The sequence below is a fragment of the Phocoena phocoena genome, chromosome 2 (assembly GCF_963924675.1).
Source record: "Phocoena phocoena chromosome 2, mPhoPho1.1, whole genome shotgun sequence".
Taxonomy (NCBI): domain Eukaryota; kingdom Metazoa; phylum Chordata; class Mammalia; order Artiodactyla; family Phocoenidae; genus Phocoena; species Phocoena phocoena.
Genome location: NC_089220.1, coordinates 4,999,664 through 5,020,738, shown reverse-complemented (window position 1 = coordinate 5,020,738; position 21,075 = coordinate 4,999,664). Strand labels below are relative to the sequence as shown.

At 57.3% G+C, this 21,075-nt stretch overlaps 1 protein-coding gene across 1 annotated transcript in view; it reads left to right on the top strand.

Annotated features, from left to right (window-relative positions):
- Positions 1–13,827, top strand: part of CYP46A1 (cytochrome P450 family 46 subfamily A member 1) — a 32,916-nt gene extending 19,089 nt beyond the window's left edge. Inside the window, exons 6-15 of the mRNA XM_065872158.1 lie at positions 337–475; positions 1,180–1,290; positions 2,876–3,026; positions 3,204–3,266; positions 5,308–5,380; positions 7,900–7,984; positions 8,643–8,753; positions 11,970–12,058; positions 12,835–12,901; positions 13,098–13,827. Of these exons, the coding sequence (XP_065728230.1) occupies positions 337–475; positions 1,180–1,290; positions 2,876–3,026; positions 3,204–3,266; positions 5,308–5,380; positions 7,900–7,984; positions 8,643–8,753; positions 11,970–12,058; positions 12,835–12,901; positions 13,098–13,268 (1,060 nt within the window). The 3' untranslated portion in view covers positions 13,269–13,827. The remainder of the gene's footprint in view (positions 1–336; positions 476–1,179; positions 1,291–2,875; positions 3,027–3,203; positions 3,267–5,307; positions 5,381–7,899; positions 7,985–8,642; positions 8,754–11,969; positions 12,059–12,834; positions 12,902–13,097) is intronic.
- Positions 13,828–21,075: the final 7,248 nt, after the last annotated feature.

The window sequence follows — 21,075 nt, the reverse complement described above, 5'->3', positions numbered from 1 at the left end:
CTTCCTTCCCACTGTCTTCTGGAGTTTCTACATTGCCATGTCTCCTTGGGGTCAGAGTTGAAGGGCCAAGTGGCAAACAGAGGACCCATGAAACCATTAAAACTAAGGGTAAAGGGACAGTGGCCATCCTGAATGGAGGGGGCTGGTGAAATCCAAGGCTTAGTTTGATTACTGCAGCCCCATCCTGTGAGCTGGGTCTTAAGGGGAGACCAGAAAGGCTGGGAGGGGCCCCCACCGCCACTCTGCACACTGGTCTCCCTTCAGAAAGGGGGGCACAGGATGTCCGCAGCCCTGGGCTGGTCCCAGTGGCCGCTGATGTCTGTGCTGTTTCCTCAGCTCCTTGGTTAGCTTGATGGAAACATTCAATGAGAAAGCGGAGCAGCTGGTGGAGATTCTGGAAGCCAAGGCGGATGGGCAGACTCCGGTGTCCATGCAGGATATGCTGACCTGCACCACCATGGACATCCTGGCCAAGGTGATGGGAGGATGGCGGAGTGGGGCGTGGGGAGGGCCACACGGGCAGAGGGCATTTCTTCCCTCCCTCTTCCCTGCTTGCTTCCCTCCCCTCTCCCCACTTCTCCACATATAAGCTGCCCCTTCTCTGGGCTGGGAGGGTCATCTGTTTTATCTCCTCGAACTTTTAAAACAACAGCGTGAGGTTGGAGCTACCTAACTCATTCTCTAGAAATGGACACAAAGAGATGCGGAGACAGGCCTTTGGCTGGTCAGTGGCAGGACTAGGACTGGATCTCAGGTCTGCCTGACTCCCAGCCCAAGCCTACCTCCCCCTCAGCAGCCCCCATGGGGTATTGCTTGACTTTTCACCCTGGCTGTCTCAGCAGTGGCCCAGGTAACCCCCAATCCAGGTTAAGGATGGAGTTCAGGCACAGTGAGTGAAGTCGTCACCATTCAACAATTCACTGGGAAACTGGGTGTGAAACAGACACACAAGGAAGGCTGCATTTCAGGGGAAATGCATCTTGTCAAGGAAGGAAGCCAAGGTTTGTTGAGTGGCTACTATGTGCCACTTAATCCTACCACATCCCACACGTTCGGGATTATCATGGGTTGTTGTAAGGAGTCGATGACAAGACGCACACAACCCTTAGCTCAGGCTCTGTCCTGGGTCTTCAGTCCTCCCATCACTCACGTATGACCTTGCCCTTCTCTCTCCCCCAGGCAGCTTTTGGGATGGAGACCAGCATGCTGCTGGGTGCCCAGAAGCCTCTGTCCCGGAAAGTGAAACTGATCCTGGAGGGCATCAGTGCATCCCGAAACACTCTGGCAAAGGTACCTGCCATCGTAGCTTGTCTTGTCCTCATTTGCTGGAGAACTTCCTCCTGTGATTGTTTTCAGAATGGGTTTTGAGCTCTGATATGTCTGAAGTGACTTGCAAATCAGTTAGGATTTGCATACATCCCCTAAAGTAGAGGCTGAAAATAGAAGTGGTTTAAGTAAATTAGGAGTAAATCTTTCTCTCATGTGAAATGATCCTGAAGCAGGATGGCAATGATGACCCCACAATGTCAGATGTTCCTGGATTTTTCTGTCTTTCTGTTCCACTGTCTCTAGCTCATCACCTCATTGTTATAAGATGGCTGCTGCAGATCCAGCTATCGCCTCCTTGTTGCAGGCATGAAGGAAGAAGGAGGGGGAAAGGTGGCACTGTTACCAAGCCGAACTTGGGTCTGCTTGCCCACAGGCAGTAAAGCCAATATATTGATACTGGGTTGTGGTGAGGGAAAGTGCAACATTTATTGCAGGGCCCCAAGCAAGGAGTCTAGGCAGCTAGGGCTTAAAAGGCCCAAACTCCCTGAAGGCTTTCGGGGAAAGGTTTTTAAAGACGGGGGTGTGTGTTTGGGGTGGAGGGAGGGTGTGGGTATGTGATTAGCTTGTGGACAATCTTCTGATTACTTGGTGGTGAGGTAATCGGGAGTCAACATCATCAACCTTCTGGTTCCAACCAGTCTGGGGTCTACGTGTAGGTGCGCAGCATGCGGTTAACTTCTCCCACCTGGTGGCGGCTTCAGTATCTGGAAAACAGCTCAAAGGACATGGCTCAGAATATTCTCTGTAGCCCTTGAGGAGGAACTAAAGATTCTTGACTTTGTTTAATAGTTAAACTATTATTTTGTCTTGCTGGACTGTTTTCCTTTCTTTCTGCATTTTACCCCTTCTCTGATTAAATTCTCTTTGGAACTCGGGGAAGGCCTAGGAGGCTAAGGTTTTTCTATAGACAAGAGGCAGGCGGAGGACATGGGGGTGGGGGTGGTCTGTTCTGGGAAGACCCCATAGAGTCCTGCTCGGCTACAGTACTTGAGTTGATTCCCAGACAGACGCTCAGGGCCCCCTTCTGTACCCTGGGACTTCAGACTTTGAGCTTAGAGTCCCCTGATGCCACCGCACCTTTTCAGCAGTTAATTTCCCTCTACTTCCCTCTGGCTGAAGTTTCCTCCTTCGATGTGATCCTAATTGCCTCCATCCTTCAGGAATCCCTTCTTATTTTCCAGTGCTCTGTGGATACTTTAAGGCGTCTTTCCCATCATTTCTAGGGATTTGGGGCAGGAAGGGGAAGCCAGTGCTTGGGCTTAGGCCACATGGCTTGCGGCATCTTAGTTGCCAGACCAGGGATCGAACCCGGGGCCCCGGCAGTGAAAGTGCCCTAACCACCGGACTGCCAGAGAATTCCCCATAGCCCACCATTCTGATAAAGTCTCCTGGCTACTTGATCTTTTCTAGAATGTTCTCACATTCTTCCACCCTCCCAGCTTGCCGGTGCCGCTGTGGATTTCTGAAGTCATTTTGGAGTTGGGGGGACAGGGGAGAGCGAAAGTGTGTGTCCAGTCCACCACGCTGAGCTGGAACTCTCATTTAGTTTATGCCGGGGAAGTGGAAGCAGCTTCGCGAGGTCCGGGAGAGCGTGCGTTTCCTGCGTCAGGTTGGCAAGGACTGGGTCCAGCGCCGCCGGGAGGCCCTGCAGAGGGGGGAGGACGTGCCTGCTGACATCCTCACACAGATTCTCAAAGGTGCCAGGGCTCCCTCGAGGGCCTTGGGAGGGCCAGGCAGCGGGGGTGCCCCCCATCAGTTGACTCCAGCCGGTTCCGTCTGGCTCTAGGGGAGCGGGGAGTGGGGAGGAGACCAGGATCCTTAGTGTCCCAGGCGGCATCTACTCCTGGGGCTCTGAGACTCGCCTTGTCTTTCAGCTGAAGAGGGGGCCCAGGACGACGAGATTCTGCTGGACAACTTCGTCACCTTCTTCATTGCCGGTTTGTAGCTTCAGCAGCCACCAAAGGTTCAGAGCTTTGCAGGAGTGAAGGGGACCGTGGATGGCTCAAACCCTGGCTCAGAGCTTTTCTTAGACAGTCTGAGCAGAGCTCTGCTGTGGAACTGGGGGGCTGGGGTGAGGGGAGCAGATGCCCTCTCTCTTAGCTTGGCGAGGCCCAGGAGGCTGTCTTGGTGGCCTCCCACCTGGTTCTGGAGCTGGCGATCGTGAGGATTTGTGAAGCTGTCTTTTTGGGTTCAGGAGAGGTTGGCCACTTGAATTCAAGTCTGCCTCACTCAAAGTTTATGCCGAGGCCTTCCGCACTCTAGCACCAGGAGGTGTGCTAAGCGACTTTATCCGTTTGCTCATCAAATATTTCTTGAGCGTTGTCCTTCACCTGGAAAGCTTCTCCTCACCCTTCAGCAATCCCTTAGGTGTCTCTACCTCACGGAAGCCCTCAGGGATTGCCCAGACTCATCAGGCCCCAGTTAGAATCTCTCCATGGCGCCCAGAGCTCCTCTCTGCCCACACATCTCACAGCGTTAAGTTGTATGTTTATCGGTGTAATTCGCTAAGGTCTGTCTCCCCCAGCTGATTGCGTGCTCGGTGAGCCAGGGGTTATGTTGTTTTGCTCACCTGTGTATTCCCAGGGCCCAGTGCCGTAGGTACCCATAAAGATCGGATGAAATGAACGAAGACCAGGCACAGGCTTCATAGTCTGTTGGTGGAGGTGGACAGACAGACAGGATTGCCTTGCTGGGCAGTGGATTTTCAGAGGAGGAAGCCTGCTTCCCCTGCGAGAGGGTCACGAAGGGGGAGGGGGTCTGCCATGTGGACGGCGTGGAAGAGGGCCCTCCAGGTGGGGGTCACATTCGCAGATAGCCCGGGAGACCTGGAGCAGTAGGGCTGGAGCAGGACTCCAGGGCACCGTCCTCCGTGCGTGATAAAGTGCTTGCTGAATGAAGGCTGGCTGGTCTTCATTCTGTGAGCCAGGGGCCCGAGTCCGGGATGTGGTTCTTCCATAGGCCGGCTCTGTAGCCTGGGCCTCAGTTTCCTCATCTGTGAAATGGGGATGTCCATCCAGCCTTCCAGCTGGGGTTTAATAACTTCCCTTACGTCCTCCTCGCAGCCTACCACGAGCCCTGTGCCCCTACCGCAAGGGGCCGGGGAGAGGACAGCTGTGTCTCTCCTCCCATTGTCCTTTGAGGAAACTGAGTCACTGCTGGCAATGCAGAGCCAGGGCCAGGCTTGGACTTCCGGTCACTTCTGATTCCCCGGCCCAGCCTCCCCTGTGGGGTCCCCTGGCCGTGACTTGCCCACATTCCAGCCCTGGGAGCAGCTGGACCTCCTTCCCAGCACCTACTTGCTGGAAGGTGTAGGCCCTCCTCTTGCATTCCAGCAGCCCCTGGGGCCCCCTGGCTGGCAGTGGTTGCCACCTGTTAAGCTCCTTACCCCTTTAGAGGAAAGTGGTGCAACTCGGCTCCCTCCCTGGCCAACCGGGGTAGGGGTGGGGTTGATGCTATCAACTTGACCAGATCCTGCCGGAACCCAGAATCAGCCCTCTCCACCTGGGAAGTCGGTCCCTGTGACAGGAGATGCACCCTCTCCAGACCTCAGGGGCTGGTGCCCGCAGCTTCATGGGCTTTGGGCTTGAAAGCTGTGCTTGACTTGAGTCCTAGCTCTGTTCCTCCTGCTGTGTGACCGAAGAGGGACACATTCCTCTCAGCCTCAGCTTGCTCTTCTGCAAAATGGGGACGAAGATCCCTCCAGGCCAGGCAAGGCACAAGGAGGGTTGGAGCAAGGGGCTTTTAGGGTGTGAGACACGGATGCGTGGGGTGAAGGCCATTTCTTTGACAACATAGGCGACACCAGGAACGCGGAGGTGGACAGGTGTCTCCCTCATATCTGTACGTCTGGCTCAGCCAAGGGGGAGAAGTGAGGGCTTGAACTACCACCAGAGGCTTGGGGTCTCAGAGGCCAGGCAGGCTGGGCCAGCGGCAGCCCCGTAGGCCTCGTGGAGCCTCTGCTCTCCTCCTTTCCTGCAGGTCACGAGACCTCTGCCAATCACCTGGCGTTCACGGTGATGGAGCTGTCGCGCCAGCCGGAGATCTTGGCGAGGTACGAGGAGGGGAGATGGGGGGCTCCCCTTGACATTGGTGAAGGGGTTTATCTGATGTCTTGTTCCTAGGGGACCACCTGCTCCCGTCTCCCACGGCTGAGCCCCCTCCAATGTGTCCTGCCTCCCTTCACCCCAGGGTCTTTGCACATGCTGCTCCTACTTCTAGAAGCTCCTCTTCCTGCTTTTCTCCTGGAGAATTCCCCCTCGTCCTCCTCCCCCTTCCTCTTCCCCCTCCTCAGAGGCCTTCTTAGACCCCTGAAGCATCCACTCTGTTTCCCCTCCTAGCCTCCTCCCAGCTCACAGATGCCTTTTCTCCTGGGACTGTTTGCTTTGAGTCTATTTCAGTCATGAAACCAGAAGCTCCAAGAGGGCAGGGACGTGGCTCTTTCCCTCCCAAGATGTACTCAGGGCCTGGCCAGGGGCTGGCACTGAGGACTGAACAGAATTCCAAGCAAAGTGCTGAGGGAGCGCTTGTCTGCAGCTGGCAAGACAAAGGAGGGCATCGCTGGGGAGATGGCATTTGAGCTGGGCCATTGGTTTCCTTAAATACAAACAGTGTCCCTCAAGGACTGTTGCACAGATGGGCTGAGCTAAATGTAAGAGCGCTCTGCAAATGCCGCCGACAGGCTTGGGGGTGGGACCTCCGTGGACATGGGGAAGGGTCCATCAGGGCAAGGGTTGTCATCACCAGCAGGAAAGGGCAGACTGAACGATTGCCTGAGAATATAACACCGTTGACCCTTGAACGACAAGGGTTTGAACCGTGCGGGTCCACTTACACATGGATGTTTTCCACTAAATACCTGCTACAGCACCACACAATCCACAGTTGGTTGAATCCGTGGATGTGGAGCCACGGACACCCGGCTGTAAAGTTATACTCGGATTTTTGACTGTGCGGAGGGTCGCTGCCCCTAACTCCCGCGTTGTGCAAGGGTCAACTGTAGCTTATTGGTGTTTAAAAATACGTAATAGTATTTATTAAAAATTTGGAAGAAAGCAGAAAAGTTAAAATAATGATTATAATGATAAACCCACCTGTGGTGCCCCCATCCACCCAGTGACAGTTCATGATTAATTACTGAATCTTGCCGTGTGTATTCTCACAACATTGCCCCACAGTTTTGCAACCTCTTCCCAAGTTCTTTTTTTTTAATATTGTGTCTATGTGTATATATGTATATCATATATATATCATATATAATATCATATATATAATAAAATTTACCATTTAAACCATCTTCAAGTGTATGGTTCAGTGGCATTAAGTACATTCCCACTGTTGTGGATCCATCACCACCATCCATCCCCAGAACATTTCAGCATCCCAAACGGAAATTGTCCCCGTTAAACACTAACTCCTCACTCCCTGTCTCCCTCCAGCCCCTGGCAACCACCATTCAGCTTCCTGTCTCCAGAAACCTGACTCTTCCCGGGACCTCATATCAGCGGAATCATAGTGTATTTGTCCTTTCTGTTTGGTTTGTTTCACTCAGCGTAATGTCCTCAAGGTTCCTCCGTGCGGCAGCGAGTGGCAGGATGCCCTTCCCTTTTGAGTCTGAGTGATATTCCCTTGTATGTATGGGCCGCATCTTCTTTATCCATTCGTCCATCAGTGGACACTTGGGTTGCTTCCACTTTTTGGCTATTGTGAATAGTGCTGCTGTGAACGTCGGTGTGTAAGTGTCTACTTGAGACCCGTCTACCCAGAAGTGGGATTGCTGCATCACATGGTAGTTCTGTGTTTAACTTTTTTTTTTTGCGGTACGCGGGCCTCTCACTGCTGTGGCCTCTCCCGTTGTGGAGCACAGGCTCCGGACGCGCAGGCTCAGCGGCCATGGCTCACGGGCCCAGCTGATCCGCGGCGTGTGGGATCTTCCCGGACCGGGGCACGAACCCGTGTCCCCTGCATAGGCAGGCGGACTCTCAACCACTGCGCCACCAGGGAAGCCCTGTGTTTAACCTTTTGAGGAGCCTCCATACCATTTTCTACAGCAGCTGTACCACTTTACAGCCCCGCCCGCCGTGCACAAGGGCTCTGATTTCTCCACACCCTCACCAGCCTTGTTATTTTCTGTCTTTTGAGAAAAGACCCCATCACGGGTGGGAAGTGGTCCAGGTCCACCTGTACGGCTGCATATTATTCTAACGGTGCACGTCCTAAGGCTCGTACCTGCATCCCTGCATCGCTCCTTCTGCTGTTTCCAGCTGCTGTGAACCGGGCTGAAATAGGCATCTTTTTGCAAAGACCTTGTTCTGTGGTGGTTTGTTTCCTGCAGCCGACTCCGAGCAGCACACACAGTGGGTGAATGTTTTAAGGGCCTGGAACGTAGTTCCCAGCTGCCCGGGTGTCTGCGTTTGGACTGGGAGGTTCTTTCAAGAACGGGGGCTGGGGAGCAGTGTGTGCAGCGAGGAAGCCCCAGGCCTCTCTCTTCACGCTTCCTCCCAGCCCGCCCTTCTTAAAACTAACGTGGGGCATCTCTCCTTGGAGACGAACTTGTCTTTGTCTGACTGACAGGCTGCAGGCCGAGGTGGACGAGGTCATCGGTTCCAAGAGGCACCTGGACTGCGAGGACCTGGGGAGACTGCAGTACCTGTCCCAGGTGTGGGGATGGGGGAGAAGCTTCTGGGCAGAGGTGGGCGATTCATCGACCAGCCTGCTGCCTCCTTGAACCCTTTAGTACAGGGGTTCTTGAACGTTACTGCACCTGAGAATCCCCTGGGAGGTTAAAAATCTGCCCATGTCCAGGCTGCTCCAGACCAATGATACTGAGTCGCTGGGGGCGGGACCCAGCATGGCTACGGTTTCCCAGGTGATTCCAGTATGGAAACCAGCTCAGTTAGTAAAACCCAGTTAGGCCTGGGTTCCACAAGCGTTAGGCTTCCCAGCTGGGGGCCAGGCTCAGCAGAACCCCCCTCCAACCCCCAGCACAGCACAGGAGGAGGCCTTCCTCGAGCTGCCAGAGTCCTCGGGATGGGGGGAGCCCTGGTTTAGAGGGAGGCCTGGCTCTGGTCTCTGGTCTGGTCTGGTCTCTGGCACTGTGGCTTTGCACAACCCCTCCTCTGGGCCTTGGTTTCTCCTTCTGTCACATGAGGGGTTGGACACGCAGAAGACGCTAACCTTGCAGGGGTCAGGGACCCAGTTCGGCCGTGGGTGCACATTCAGCACCGTGAAATGGAGCAGAGGTTCGGGACATGCTTCTGGCACTTTCCATGGGGTCTTCTGATGTCTCTCGTTATCTCCCTGTGTGGTGTCTGCAGGTCCTCAAAGAGTCGCTGAGGCTGTACCCGCCAGCGTGGGGCACCTTTCGTCTGTTGGAGGAGGAGACCTTGATCGATGGGATCCGAGTCCCCGGCAACACCCCGCTCCTGGTGCGTGGGGGCCCTGCCTGCCTGCCCCCAGCTGGTCAATTCGGGGCTGTCCGCTGAGGTCAGGGACTCCTCTGAAGTCCGTGGCCCCGTTATCCTCCCTGACCTCCCCGTGCATTCTTGTTTGAGTCCTACCGTAACCCTGTGATGGATTTTCTCTCCCCGCCCCACTGTCCAGCGTAAGATTACAGCGGATGATTCTAAAAGGGAGGTGCCTCATTTACAGCTGAGGCTGCTGAGGCTCAGAGAAGTTAAGTTACTTTCCTGAGGTCACAAAGCCAGCAAGGAGCAGAATGGGATGTGCCCAGTTTCAGAGCTGGCCCAAATTTGCCCCAGTTCCTTCTCTCTCCACCGCCCCTCGTCCCACTGAGGTTGACTTTCTCCCCCCCTCCCCCACCCCGTTCTCCTTTACATTTTGTCCCTTTGGCTGTTTCCTCATTCATTCATTCATTCAGGCTCCATCCATGCACAATGACCTCCCCAAACCCACCACCTGCCCCCCAAAACTAGAACGTAACCACCTACGTAGGCATCCTTCTCCTGATTCCCCCCAAAAGCTGTCGCTCTCCTGAACTCTGTGCTTGCCATTCCCTCGCCTTCGTGTGTGCGCACGCCCACCCAAGAACATGTCCTAGGACTTGCTTTGTGGCTCAGTCCAATGTCTATGAAGATAGTGTAGATTTCCACGTGTGGCTCTAGGCCGTCCGTTTTCACTGCTGTGTAATATTCTGCCATGTGAGTTGCACTATTGCACATTGATTCCGGGGTCAACGGGCATTTGAGAGGGTCCCAGTTTGTTGCCATTATGAGCACAGCTGCTGCTGTCAGCTTTCCTGTCCTTGTGTCCTGATGCAATGTGCAAATGTGTTTTTTGGGTGTGTGCCCAGGAGTGGGAGGGCTGGGTTGTAGGACAGATGACTAATCAACTTTATAAACTAGGGACAAATTATTTTCCAAAGTGGCTTTGCCAGTTCAGACACTCCCTTGCGGTGTAAGAGAGAGTCTGTTCCTTATCTGCCTCACCACTTAGTAGGGGCCAATTGCTTATTTTTTGCCAGTTCAATAAGTTTAAGGAAAGTATTTTGCTGTGGTCTTGATGTGCCCTTTCCCGACTACTGGTGAGGCTGGGCAGCCCTACACTGGTTTTCCTCTTCTGTGAGGTGTTTGTTCATTTCCCTCTCTTGGGTCGTTTGTCTTTTCTTATTATTATGTAGAGTTGTCTTTACAAATTCACATGTTAATCTTTTATCAGGTAGATGTGTTGCAAATATCATCTCTAGATAGTGGTTTGTCTTTGTTTTTAATGATCTGACGTTCTTAAATTTTTTAGTGGTTAGTTATCTTGTTTTGTCTTGTTTAAGAAATTCTTCCCTGCTTTGAAGTCAGAAGAGTATTCACTTACATTGCCTTCTACCGATTTTACACTTTTGAAAGTTAAGCTCCTATCTATCTGAAAATGATTTTGCGTATGGTGTGAGGTAAGGGTCTGTGTTTGCTGAGGCTACTATCGCAAAGCATCACGGACACAGTAGCTTAAAGAGCAGAAATTTATTTTCCCATGGTCCTGGAGGCCAGAAGTTCAAGTTTTAGGTGTCAGCATGTTGGTTTCTTCTGAGGCCTCCCTCCTTGGCTTGCAGACAGCTATCTTCTCCCTCCATCTTACCTGGCCTCTTCTCTGTGTGTGTCTGTGTCCTAATCGCCTCTTCTTATAAGAACACCAGTCATACTGGATTAGGGGCCCCGATGACCTCATTTTAACTTAATTACCTCTTTAAAGAGCCTGTCTCCAATTACAGTCACATTCTGAAGTTAGGACTTCAACTTATGAATTTTAGGGGGATGCAGTTCAGCCCCAGACAGAACCTATGTTTATTTTTACATAGGAGAAAGACGTGCTCCAGTCCCACCTGTTGAGTCTCCCGTCCCCAGGGCTCTGCCAAGCCCTCTTCAGCACGTACCAAACCTTCATTCATGTGTGCTTCTTTTTTTTGGCCACACCATGGATTTTAGTTCCAAGACCAGGGATCGAACCTGGGTCCTCGGCAGTGAGAGCGTGGAGTCCTAACCACTGGACCGCCAGGGAATTCTGTATCTGTACTTTTTATTTTTTTAAAAAACATCCTGCACCAATAATACCACCTGCCTTAACGACCATCTCTTCAGAATGCCCTTACATCTGGCAGGGCGAGGCCCTGGGGCTGACTCTCAACCCACGTGTGCAACTCCGTGGACCTTGAGTGGGCAGACCCAGGCTCTAATCCCGGCCCTGCCCCCTGCTGGCTGGGTCATCTCAGGGAAGACCCTGAACCTCCAGGCCTCAGTACCATCCTTGTAAGATGGGATAATGGTACCTGAGTCAACAGGATAATACAAGATAATGTACATCACGTGTCTGGCAAAAACCCCTGGCACATAGTAGGTGCCCTTTGCTGACCTTAGACCCCTCCTGGTCTTATGCTCCCACTCAGCTCCAGGCCCCCCCTCCAGCCCTGGATGCCCTAGACTCTCACACAGAGAACCAGGGGCAGCACGGGCTTGGGGAGACACTTTGTGCAAAGGTCAGCACCCAGGGCCCAAGTTATGGGGCATGAATGGCCCCTGGGGGCCGGGGCATGGAGCATCAACTTCAACCAGGAGGCACCAGGTGTGCAGGTGAAAGGCTAGTGGGGGCTCTGTGGCTCCCCCACCCCCACCCCGCTGAAGCAAGCCTTGTGCTGAAGAGAAACTTTGAATAATAACAGCTCCCGGGAATCTAGAGAAAGATGGCCTCGCAGCAGACCTGAGTTTGCATCTCATTTTGGCCACTTACTTGCCAGGTGACTTCAGGCAAGTCATGAACCTCTGAGCCTCAGTTTCCTCATCTGTAAAATGGGGATAATTGTAGCTCCCCCCATAGGGTGAGGTCAAGCATGGGATGAGGTAGCATGCCCAGCTGGTTGGCAGCATATTGGGCTGCCCCCTTTCTTCCTCTTAGAGACTTTTCAGGGGCCAGTGGAATTCTGCACTGGTCCAGATGGGCAGGTGGAGAGATGGCCAGGTGGAGAGATGGGTGGGGAGATGTGTGGGTGGGGAGATGGGCGGGTGGAGTAGAGCAGGGGTGGGGAGTGCGGGAGGGGGTACTCTGCTCCGAGTCGCCCCACTGGGTGACTGCAGCAGGTTGGGGAGGTTCGAGGGGACCCATCCTCGGAGCCAGAGACAAGCAGATCCTCTGCCCGGCAGTTCAGCACCTATGTCATGGGGCGGATGGACACATACTTTGAGGACCCGCTGACTTTCAACCCAGATCGCTTCAGCCCCAAAGCACCCAAGTAAGTCTCTCTTCAAGCTGTCCACAAGTGGAGACCTGGTGGGAGGTTGGTCCCAGAGGCCTCTGGTCTGAGCTGCCTGTGCTCACTGAGCCCACATAGCCTTCCAGATCACTGCGAGGGAGTTGTGAACCCCACTCTACCCACATTTACAAGGAGGAAATCATGGCTCAGAGAGGCTAGGTAACTTGCACAGAGACGAACAGCCAGGAAGGGACAGAACCAAGGTTTGAGCCCAGCTCAGACTGGTTTTAAAGTCTGTGCTCATAACCAGTCCCTTATACTGGGAAGGCCTGTGACTTGGGCAAGTGATGGCATCCCTGCCCCCCCACACCTTGATGCTCCTATCTGAGAAATGGGAATACCGACGGCTCCTTCTAGAGATGGCTGTGGGGGTGAATGGTTTCAAGTACTGAAGCAGTGGTGGGGAGGAGAGCCAGGCTCAGGGGACAGATGCCTGAGTCCAGACCCAGACTGCCCAGAGCTGGGCATGCGACCAGCTGAATAAGTGGAGTAAGTGACGTAGGACCTTGGGAGTGCTGCTTTGCCTCTCTGAGCCTCAGTTCCTCCATCTGTGAAATGGGAATAATAACAGCTCCTTCCGGAAGGCTCAAAGGAGGATAAAATGAGACAATGCTGACCCAGAGCTTAGCCGAGTAAGCTGTTGATGTCTTCAGCATGTTCGAAAACCAGCCCTGGCCCAAAGCCGGTCATCACAAGGTTGGCTTTGTCACAACTGTCGCGGGGCTGCCTCCTGACGCCTCTCTCCCCGCACGCAGGCCGAAGTTCACCTACTTCCCATTCTCCCTGGGACCCCGCTCCTGCATTGGGCAACAGTTTGCTCAGGTAGGGGGCCAGCGCTGGGGTTTCTGCCCAGAAGTGACTGCGGGGTGACGTCTTGTCCAGGAAGCATTTCAGAGCCCTGCTCTGGGTCCCTGGGCTGGGGGCTGGGGGCTGGGGACCCAGGCAGCTGTGGCATTTGCTGTTCATTCCCTCATTCACACCACTGACCCCCACCCCCACCCCACCCCCGCGCGCACAGATGGAGGTGAAGGTGGTCATGGCCAAGCTGCTGCAGAGGCTGGAGTTCCGGCTGGTGCCCGGGCAGCGATTCAGGCTGCTGGAGCAGGCCACGCTCAAGCCGCTGGACCCCGTGCTGTGCACCCTGCAGCCTCGGGGCTGGCAGCCCGCGCCCCCGCCCCCGCCCTGCTGAGGGGACCCGTGCAGGACCGGACTCCTCCGCCAGGGCCACGCCCACGCTGTTCCCCTGCCCTCTTCCCCGGGAGCGCCCTCCACACTGGCTCCCAGCGGGCCCTCTGCACACCGCCACCTGCTTCACAGCCCTGAGAGCTCTCCGTCCCCTGCTAACTCCGTTGCCCTTCCTGGACCAGAGCCTGCCATCTCCCAGCTGCCGCCCAGATGTGCTGTTGTCTCCCCCAACCTCTTTGCACAGACCACGCCCTCTGCCAGACGTCCTAACTCTTGCTCACTCCCTAAAGCCCTCTTCAGGTGTCACCTCCTCCAGGAAGCCCCCCTTGCCACCCCCCGGCTGGGCCAGGGGCTCCTCCTCTGTGCTCTCTTGGCCACCTGTGCTACCTCTAGCACCACACTGACCACACTGTATCATGAGTGTCCTTCGATGTGACCGACTGCCCTGCCAGGCTGTGAGTGCCTCAAGGGCAGAGTCTGCGTGTGATTCACCTCTGAGCCCCCTGTGCCCACCCAGGACCTGGCACAGAGTCGATGCTCAATAAATAAATGTGTTGACTGCATGAATGAACTGCCAGACCAGGCCAGGGCGCCCTGGCCTCCATTTTCTCATCTGTAAAATGGGTGCCTTGTTGAGGCTGATCTCCCTAAGGGCTGATGCAGCTCTGGAAGCTGCCCCTGGAGATGCCCAGACAATGCCACGTCGGCAGAAGACGGCCCAGGTTCCCAGGAGGGCCCCATGTTATGTGCAAGGCCATGCTCCTGGGGGGTGAGGCCGGGACTGTGGGCAGTTTTGAGAGCTTGATTTGAGAGGGTCGGGGGCCCTGGGGCCTGTGTGGTCTAGTCTGCTCCCAACAAGGCCACTGACACTCCAGAGGGCCTCACATAGGATGGAGCCCCCAGGATCTCTCTTGAGGGCAGCTTGGTGGAGCTGAGTGTGGACGCCTGGCCTCACACCCACTGCACCTGTGCACCTGCTGGCACAGGGCTGCCCCTCCTGACCTGGGCAGAGGAGGCTGCTGGGGCCCAGGGGCTGAGACTGTAACCCTCGCGGCGGTGGGTGGGTGAGGAAGCCATCCCTTCCTCCTCGAGGCTGAGGGGTGGCCAAGGGGCAGGAAGTACTGGACCTGCCATGTCCTCTGGGCCTGTCCAAGGGAAAGGGCCTGTTTCTCCTTCAGCACTTGGGAGTTCGTCGTCATGCAGGAACAGCTGGCCCACTGCCCAGGGTACGTGCACCGGACAGGTCCCCCCACCATACCTGAGAGGGCACAGATCCGGACTGGCCCCTGCTGAACGTCAGCTCCTCAGCCCCTGCTGCAGTCTTGAACGACAGCTCCGAGGGGTCTTCCCAGTTAGCAGACGGGGAAACTGAGGCTCAGGGGAGGAAGTGGCATGCTCAGCATAGGTGGGTGTTCTGCCCTAGGATGGGGCTGCGTTCCCAGCCCAGGCTGGACATGGGGTCCCACAAGAGCGGTCGGTCGCATCTGAGCCTCCGGGCAGGGCGTCTGGCCTCTGGGACGCCTCTGTAGCTGCAGGCTCCTTGCCGAGTGAGGGTCCTCCCGCTCCCGCAACCCCGGACTGACCTGAGCGCTCGGCTGGGCCCTTATCAAGCTACACTCCACCCTCTCTGTTTCCATCTCCCTGCCTTGGGGGTGGGGTGGGGAGGTCAGAACCTCCTGTGGCTCTGAGAAGGGTGTGTCTGGGCCAGCTGAATCGGGTCAGCTGGGCTGGAGCCTGGAAACCTTTCCTTTTAAGCCCCCCCCCCCCAGGAGACCTCAGTGTGCACAGGGCTGGTACCAACCCCCCGGGGCCCAGGCAAGATGGATGGGATTAAAACCAAGGTCCTGCAGCCAGACCTCCTGGGGTCAAATCCTACCCCATCTGTCACTGGTTACGGGGCTTCGCCCCCAGTTTCCCCATTTGTAAGGGAGGACAAATAACAGGACCCGCATCCGAAGGTTTGTGGGAGAATTAAGAACGTTCTACGTGGATGGTGCTTTAGCACAGAGCCTTTCAGCGTCAGCGCTCGCTCAGCAGCTGTAAACGTAACTGGCGGCGGCACCTTTATTGCTGATACGTCCAGAGGAGGAGGCCGGGCAGTGCAGTTCCCAGAAGAGCCACACGGTGGCGCCCCGGCGCAGCTCTCAGAACTGCGGGTCCGCCGCAGGCAGGGTGGGCGGTGCCTCCCCAACCCTCGGAGGGTCCGGAGGTCCGGAGGGGAAGGGACTCGAGGCGACGCAAGCCCAGCCTCCTGGAGGAGGGGTCAGGGCGGGAGGCGCGGGTGGTCTGGGGCATCCAGTGACCCCTGGGATGGGAGTAGGGAGGCGGGCATCACGGTCCCTATTTCACAGATGGGGCACTGAGGCATGGCGAGGGTCAGGCAGCGGGTGGGGCGGCAGCGATCACTCGGTGCTCCCCCCCCCACCTCTCCGGGCGGTGGGCCCGCGTCTGGTGGTGCGATGCCGGCAGACCCGCAGTGGGACGAGCCGGGAGGTCAGGACTCACCCGGAAGGGGCAGTTTTGGCAAGAAAAGTCCCGCGGTGGAGAAATGCCCAAAGATGAGTATGGCGTCAGGCTGTTTCCTGCTGCTGCACGAGGTCTCTCTGGTCCCCTCTGCCCTGCCGTTCCCTCCTTCAGGAACCTCGGGCATTGATGGCCCTTTCCCAGCCCGCCCCCTCATCTGTAAACCTGGACAAGGTGAGGTGGGTCTACAATCTCACTCCGGGCAGGAAACTTCCAGCCTGCACACTCACCCAAGTCCCCCCTGATCCCTCAGGTTCGAGCTGCTCTAACACCTCCCCGGAAGGCACCTCCGGTGCCCTCGGCCCCAGGGGTCTGGAGGCTGGAGATGGGGGACCCTCAGGGTGGGGTGGCGAGGCTGGGGTGGGGAGTGGCCCCAGGAGCCTTGTCTGCTGGTGTGGAGATGAGAAGCTTGGCCCGGCCGTGGTCAGATGGGAGGTTTTCTTCCTCTGCGCTCTGGGTGCTGGGACTGGAGGCTGGCTATGGGGTTGCCTGGCAGCCCTGCGGGGCCTCAGTGGCAGCCAGCATGGGTGGGCAGAGGGCCACAACTAGTTGCCCTGCTGGGAAGGTTCTGGATGAGGCTCAGCCCCTCCTGGTTGTCTTGGCCGAGTAGGTATGGTGTCCGCTACCCTAGTAGGTCCAGCCAGGCAGACCCCACAAGCACAGTGTGTGTGGGGTTCCCTGGGTGATCACGAGAGGGGATGGCCACCTGGAGGTGACCTCAGGGAGGGGCGAGAGGGGCCTCAAGCCAGGGGTTCGTTCTGCGTCGCACCCCTCCGCGTGGACACTTACTCCCCTCTGAGGAGAGAATCCCACATCTTCTGGCGGCTTCCTGATAAGTATGTGACCCAAAGGGGGGTCTCGAACCCCTAAATGCACGTCTGCCCAGACTTCACCCTGGGCTCCTCCAGACAGCCTTGGGCATCTCTGCCTGGACGTCCAAAAATAACCCCAGCCGGGGGAGGGGGCAGACACTGGGGTATTTCTGGCGAGTGACAGGAGACTTGCAGAGGAGGGACATTTCTCTGAATCAGGGTTGGGATGGGGACAGATGGTCTAGGGCTTTAAAAACACTCATCTCTCCCAGAACATGGCTCTCCCACACTTTCTTCCCACTGGAGGAAACCATGGTCACCCTCCTGGTGTTGCCCACCTTAGGCAGCCTCTGCTGGTGGGCTAGCCCCAGCCAGCCAGGCCGAGTGGTCACGCCCAGGGCGGGGGGCCTGAGGGTCACGGCACAGGATGGGGCCAGAGGAGGCCCGGAGCCTCCCACTCTCGGCTGTCCCACAGGCAGCCTCCAGCTGGCCATGCCCAGGCCCCAGGCCTGCCCTGCAGGAGGCTCCGTGGACCTCAAGGCGGTGCGGCCGGGTGGGAGGTGGGGAGTCCTGGAGCCTTTCATGCAGGAGCCCGGCCTCCCAGGTGGGGTGTGGAGGGTCCCAGGGTCAATGCCAGGCGGGCAGGGGCAGAGGGCTTGTCTCCCCTCCCCACTCCCAGTCCTTGGGCCCAGCTCCGCTGGTTCAGCTTTTGGGGGGCAGAGGGGAGTGATGCAGCCGTGGCAGAGCTTCTGCATCCCCAGCCTGGGGGCAGGGCCCTTCGGGCGGCCCTGGCATCCTGGCTGAGGAGGAATCCGTGATGGCGTTGCCAGCCCCGGGCCCAGCTGTACTGTGACCCCGGGCCCCTTTCTACAGACGGGGCCCCGAGAGGTGGGGCCTCACTGTCTCTGAGGGGCCTCGCCCCTGCTGTGAGCCCAGGAGCCTGAGGACGAGGCCAGAGTCTCCCCAGCAGCTCTGCGTCCCCTGGGCCACCCGCCCCTCACACACACCAAATGACGGCGGCTCCTTGGCCTGTGCCCAGAGGTGAGGGGTTGCCCCAAGGAACCCAGGAGCTGCCCACACCCTCACACCCCAGGGATACCCAGTGCAGTTGACGGGCCTCTCAGGCTTCTTTCCTGGCCGGGAGGCTGGAGACTAGGAGGCCCACCCAAGGCCACCAGGCAGCCATCAGCTTAGGGTGCCTGGGCTGGATAGGGGTGCCCCGGGTGTGGGAATCCAGCTCCCAGAGCTGCACTGGAGTGTGTGTGTGTGTGTGTGTGTGTGTGTGTAAGCTCTATGTATGTGTGAGCCCCACAAGTGTGTGTCCATTTGTGTCTCTCCATATATCTCTGTGTGTCTGGGGTCTCCCTGTCTCTGTGTATCTCTGTGTCTCGCATGTGAGGCTGTGCATACGGGTCTCAGCGTCCGTGTCTGCGTGTCTCAGGCTGTGTGCATCTGGGTGTGTGTCTGCCGTGACCTGAGCTGTTAAAGGAGGTGTCTGTTTTAAGCTAAGGAGGTGGATACACCTGGTGTTCGGCCCTGGCTGTGCATTGCACACCCCATCCTAACCCCGACAGGTCAGGTGGCCCACCCAAGGCCACACACACAGGGGACGCAGGTCCATCCAACGGGGACATCCTCTGTCCTTCTTCAAGTCATGGTCACCAAGGCCCCAGGTGAGGCTCCTTGTTTGAAACTTTCCTGCCTCTGTTTATGGGGCAGAGGGCCCAGGAATATGGGGTGCCCAGCAGGGAGGAGGTGCCGGAACCCCTGAGACCCAGCTAGGGTCTGCGTGAATGTGGGGAGAGCAGGTGCCCGCAGGAAGCAGGGCGTCCACCTTGACCCCGCCAGGCTCCCGTGCCCTCCCACCTCTGATCAGGCCAGCCCTGACCCTCCCTCCCTCCTGGGTCACTTTGCTCCCAGCATCGGTGCTGGTTGGCTGAGCAGTGGGAACTCAGAGGCTGACGGGAGAGCGAGTGGGGTGTGGGAGGTCGCTGAGCGCATGGTCCGCAGACAAGCGGTCACCGCGAGGCTCGTGGTCGTCCTCCCCTGTGAAGTGGGACACGGCTTCCCCTGAGACCGCACGATGTTGGGGAGGGCCCGAGAGCGTCCCCAGCTCAGAGCAAACCCAGGAAATGTGCCCCTCCTACCCCCTGTTCCCTTCCAAGCGCCCCAACTCTGGCCAGCTGCCAAGTTCACAGGAGCAGCCCGCCCCCCCCCTCACCCTATCTCCCGCCACATCCATCCCCACGGCACCCCGAGCTCTTCCCCGGAGCTTCTCCTCCACCTTGAACCTGACCCTGGGCGTCCAGGTGTCCGGCTGCCCGTCCAGGTGTCAGCCTGCTCCTCCCTGACCGCCTCCGCTCGCCCAGCGCCCTGCCCTGCCCTTCCTCCGCCACCCCCCACGTGCCCGAGAGCCCCCCAGGAGGCTGCGCCCACGTTCCCCCCAGGCCCCGGCAGCCACTGCCCATCACGGATGCCCACCGGGCGGCTGAAATGACATCACACGCTCCTTGTGAGCTGAGACCATGCCAGGTCTCGGTGCCCGTGACAGGGACACGACAGGTGCCCTCGGCTGGGCAGTCAGGGCTGCGGGACAGGCTGGGAGGGGCCAGAGGGCGCAGGTGCATAGGTACCCGCCCCCCAAGTGCACACGCACATACATGCTCACACAGGAATGTGGACACACACACATACTGTCACACACACGCTCACGAACACACACGCAGTGGGCTCAGGGGCAGAAGAATCGAGTTGTTTTTTCCTCAATACATGTTCCCACACTAAAGAAAACAGGAAGGGACTTGGGGCCAGGGACAGGAAGAGGAAGTGGCCTGCACACAGGGAGCCGGCTCCAGCCGGGTGGGACTCAGGGGCAGACAGACAGATGGCTGCCGGGTGGGGAGGTGGAGTGTGCCCACAGGGGGTCTACGCCCCAGTGCTGGTCCTGTCTGAGGGCCCCACAGGCATCACCTCTCACGTATCCAGTTGAGAAACCAAGGCAGGGGTGGCTCGTGCCAGTCCCCAGGGAGGGCAGGCGGAGCTGGCCCTGGACCCAGGCTCATCTGATATCACGCTCCCCCAGACCTGGTCCTGCAGCCCCACCTGGAAGTGGCCACGGTGGAGTCCTCTGCCTGCAAGTCCAGGTGCCTTGGTGGGTCTCTTTCTGCAGCCACGCTGCTCGTCCAGCACTGGGCACACCCGTGGTACCTGGCCTGGCCTCTGGTGGTCTCAGGGGGCACCCTGAGGTGGGTTCCACAGTGTGCTCCTCTGGGGTCCCAGCCCAGGGAGCCCCAAGCACATGCTACGGGAGATGACACACACCTGATGGGGCCATCAGCCCAGCCTGCGAGGCCCCACGGGACCATGTGTGCCTTATGGCAAGGGCTCTGTGGGGTTCTCCCTGCCCCCAAGCCTGGCCCAGGCCTGGGTGCACGAGGGTCTCATAAATGCTCCACCCATGTGGAGATGGAGGCACAGAGAGGGGCCATGACCTGCCCAAGGACACACAGCGAGACAGGTCTGAACCCTCTCATGCCCTCCCGCTGCAGCTCCAGGGGAGAAGTAAGGTGGAGGCCTGGGCACGTGGGTCCCACCTGGTTCCAGCCCCTCAGGAGAGATATAGCTGCCACCTGTGGTGCTCCGGCGGTGGCGTTATCTCGTCAGTCCTCCAGACCCAGAGGGAGAGACTCCTCCCCACTCTGCAGGTAGGGGGCGCCCAGAAGAGCTGCTTCTCTCCTTGCTGACCTGCCTCCTTTCTTTCCTGCGTGCCCTCCCAAGGCACAGGGCAGCTAGGTTTCCACTCACGCCTAAAATCCCAGTCCTGGGATCACATCTAGCTGGTGCAGAAGGAGGGGGAGGATTTCTGGGTTGCAGTGGCTGGGGGTTTAGGGCTCCAGAGACAGATCCAGTCCTTCTTTGTCTTTTTCTTACTTAAAATAAAAATCTCAGTTAGGAGAGACCCAGGATGACCAGCAGTCCTTGTTTGCCTGAGACAGGGTTCCCAGGATGCATGAGGACTTTCAGGGCTAAAACAGGGAAATGTCCAGGGAAACCAGGACAAGTCACTCTAAAGGGACTCCAAAGCCATTTAATCTAATTCCACCTGATGCTTGAACTCTCCACTGTGTCCTCACCCAGTAGCTGTCCAGCCCTGCTTACATACCTCCAGTGACAGTGAGCTCATTACTGTTCATAACAGCAAGAGCCAACCAAGAGGTAGACACAGCCAGGACCAGGCACTGACCACAGTGAGGTCAGAATTTACAGAGCAGAGAGCAGGGCCCTCTGACCTGCCTTTAGGGGCAGTCAGAAAAGGCTTCCCAGAGAAGGAGACTGGGGAGGAGGACGGGGAATTCCTGACCAAGGGAACCCCACAGGCAAAGGCCAAGAGGCCTAGAACCATCTCACATGGATTGAATTCCTTTGCTGTTCTCTCTGACAGCTGGTGTGACTCTACAGCCCTCCCCCGACCCTGTG